This window comes from Salpingoeca rosetta (genome assembly GCF_000188695.1).
Source record: "Salpingoeca rosetta unplaced genomic scaffold supercont1.13, whole genome shotgun sequence".
NCBI lineage: Eukaryota > Choanoflagellata > Craspedida > Salpingoecidae > Salpingoeca > Salpingoeca rosetta.
In genome coordinates, this window is record NW_004754921.1 from 562,376 (window position 1) to 565,645 (window position 3,270).

Consider the following 3,270-nt stretch of genomic DNA (forward strand, 5'->3'; position numbering starts at 1 on the left):
CGTTCAGACATGCCCAACACGGCACGGGCCATGTGGCGGCGCTCTGCGTATGTGTGCGGGCCCCTGAACGTGCCTTGGTCGAAGACCGGCACCTGCGTGTGCCACCACACCAGCTCCTCTGCAGTGAGCAGGTCAAGTGCATCGAGCAGCAACAGGCCGCGATGGACCTCGTAGTGGTGGAAGAAGCGCTCTGAGAGGGACATGGTCATGGTGTCGCGCTGCGTGAGTGCTCGCGCCTGCTGTACACACGCAGCAACTTCTCGCTGCCACCGCGGCCGCCGGGGGTCGTCGGCCATCGCCTGCACCTCAACGAAGCAAGGCGATGCTGTTGCTGTTGTTGCTGCCACTGAAGGGTGGCGGAAGCATGCGGCTGCAGATGCGAGTGCGGCCTGTGGGAGGTCTCTCATGACCCGGGTCGCCTGCTCGTTGGCCTTGTTCGCGTCATCTGGGCGGCTGGACGGCTGTGTGGGGCTGACTGCGGCGACAGCCAGTGGAGTGTACACATCGCTAGCAGAGAGTAACTGCGCCAACCGTGGTTTGGTGTTTGCACGAGACAACCACCAGTCAAGAGAGCACGTGCTGAGACTTGGTTGTTCACCCGTCTCCACAGCAAGCTGCAGACAACCACTGGCGCCCGAATCTTCCTCACCCAATGACTCTTCGCCGTTGGCTGTCGATCCATCTTCCTTCTCCTGTTGCTGTTGCCGATGTTGCTGATCCAAGTGCCGCGTGCAGAGGGCAAACAGCATGCGGTTGTGCGTGTTGTCCTGGTCTGCGTCCCTCACCAGGTGCGTGTACAGCACAACAAGGTCGTGGCACTGGCCAAAGGAGAAGAGGATGCGTAACAGCGCGTCATATGCGCGCACAGCACCGCGTGGGTTGGCCTGCGCCGCGTACAGTAATGACGCAATATGGCTGCGCATTGACGCAAGCGTCACGCTCGGCTCCGAACGGAGCACGTAGGCTGCCAGCGCCCCAAATGCGCGAAACTCCTGTTCCTGCGGATAGTACTGGGCAGCGCGCGCACAGCGGCGTTCTGTTTCGTCGGCGTCCGTCGCCTTGCTGCTGGACCGTGAACACTCCCGCGCAACCGCAATCTGATGGTGTGCGTGCGCGTGCGCGTGCATGTGCGTATGTGTGTATGTGTGCATGTGTGTGCGTGTGTGCATGTGTGTACATGTGTGCATGTGTGTGCATGCATGTGTGTACATGTGTGCATGTGTGTGCATGCATGTGTGTACATGTGTGCATGTGTGTGCATGCATGTGTGTACATGTGTGCATGTGTGTGTGTGCATATGTGTGTGTGCATGTGTGTGTAACAACTGCATCAACAACGCAATCACCTTTGTCGGCGTGAGTGCGTGTGTCATGTCTTCGGGTTCGTCCGCGTGGTGAACGTCTGCTGGTCCATATGTGACGAAGACGCCCGGCTCGAGGTTGAGTGTTTGGTGGTCAAGGTCGTCAGGCACGTAGATGTACTCGCCTGCCATGTGCGTGTATATAGTGTGTGTATGGTTTATGGTGTGTGTATGGTGTGTGTATGTATGGTGTGTGTATGTATGGTGTGTGTGCGGGCGTGTGGGTATGGTGTGTGTATGGTGTGTGCATGGTGTGTGTATGGCGTGTGTGCGGGCGTGTGAGTATTGGGAAAACGCTGTTAATGTGAGTAACATAAGTTGTGGCAAGTCACAACTCATACTACATGCACCCCCCCCCACACACACACGTGTATATTGTTCCTTGCACACCTGCTTCGACGGTGCACTCTGCGAGGAATGCGCGCTCCTCGTCGCTCATGTGCGGGTGGACGGTGGTGAGCCACTGCCATGGCATCATGCGTGGGTTTGTCACGTTGCCGGGCACCCTGTCCTTCTCAAGACTGATGAACCACCTGCCACATTGATGATGAAACGGCGGAGGGTGCAGTGGCCAGCGCAGCAGCATGAGAGGCAGTGTGTGTAAGTGTGTGTGTGAGCGCATGTGTGAGTATGTCCGTCAATGAGTGACACGAATTACTCAGCATACCCACATCCACATGCGTGCGCACAGCCACACACACACACACACACATACACACACACACACACATGAACATGAACATACACACAAAACACACACACACACATGAACATGAACATACACACAAAACACACACATACACACACACATGAACATGAACATACACACAAAACACACACAAAACACACACACACACACAAGAGCACCACCACCTCGTCCAGTGCTTCAACGCCTGACCGTTTGCGCCCGTGCACGATCTTGTTCGCGGCAACACGCGTGTGCCAGTGCCAGGGAAGACCAAACCCAGGCACACCCAGGCCAGCCTCAGCCACCGTCATTTCTGGTCGAGGGGAAAACCAGAGCAACAAGTTATTGCAAGGAAGAAAGGTGGACATGACATGGCAACGAGATCACACAGCATCCTTCCACACACACACACGCACACACGCACACCTTGTTGATAGAGGTTGTTGAGGATGGGGTCGTGGTGGCAGGCGTCTTTCAGCTCCGGCCATTCGCCAAACTCTCGACTGAAGATCTGAAACTGATGTTCAGCTGGTGTGAATGTCGAACATGCGTGCATGCGTGTGTGTATGTGTGCATGTGTGTATGCGGGCGTGTGTGCGCAGTTGTGAAATGAGACTGTAACATGACGCAAGTGTGTCACATAACCGGATAACCCCTCAGCCACACACACACACACACGCACATAGATACACACACACAGATACACACACTTACACACTCACGCACACACACACGCACGCACGCACGCACACCCACCCACGCGCGCACGCACGCACGCACACACGCGCGCAAACACACAAACACACACACACACACACACCATTTGTGGAGTAGTTGATGGGTTGCTGGTCCTGAAAGTCCAGGAAGCGATCAAGGGTCCACGGCTTGCCACGGAACAGGGCCTGACCAGAAACACTGAACAGCATCACGGGCCGCCAGTCGGCCTCCGCCCTGATGTTCTCCTTGCTGGTGAAGCGACGGCATGACTCATCTGTTTTCCAAGGCAAAGCAAACAAGCAGCACGCGCACGGCGCATCAAAGACAGAGGAGAGAAAGGGGTTGATGTGTCGCATGTACAATGTATCGTGGAAGAAGGAGCCATATGTGCGTGCGCACACACACACATACGCACATACACACACACACACACACACACACACACACACACACACACACACACACACACACACACACACACACAACAACACACCACACACACACA

General features: G+C 55.8%; 1 protein-coding gene across 1 annotated transcript in view; it reads right to left on the bottom strand.

The window, feature by feature from the left end:
- Positions 1-3,270, bottom strand: part of PTSG_05549 (uncharacterized protein) — a 5,033-nt gene that overhangs the window by 681 nt on the left and 1,082 nt on the right. Inside the window, exons 3-8 of the mRNA XM_004993360.1 lie at positions 2,869-3,039; positions 2,475-2,576; positions 2,259-2,361; positions 1,751-1,893; positions 1,346-1,485; positions 1-1,097 (exon numbers count right to left, since the gene is read on the bottom strand). The exon at positions 1-1,097 is cut by the window's left edge and continues 681 nt beyond it. Coding sequence (XP_004993417.1) covers positions 1-1,097; positions 1,346-1,485; positions 1,751-1,893; positions 2,259-2,361; positions 2,475-2,576; positions 2,869-3,039 — 1,756 coding nt within the window. The remainder of the gene's footprint in view (positions 1,098-1,345; positions 1,486-1,750; positions 1,894-2,258; positions 2,362-2,474; positions 2,577-2,868; positions 3,040-3,270) is intronic.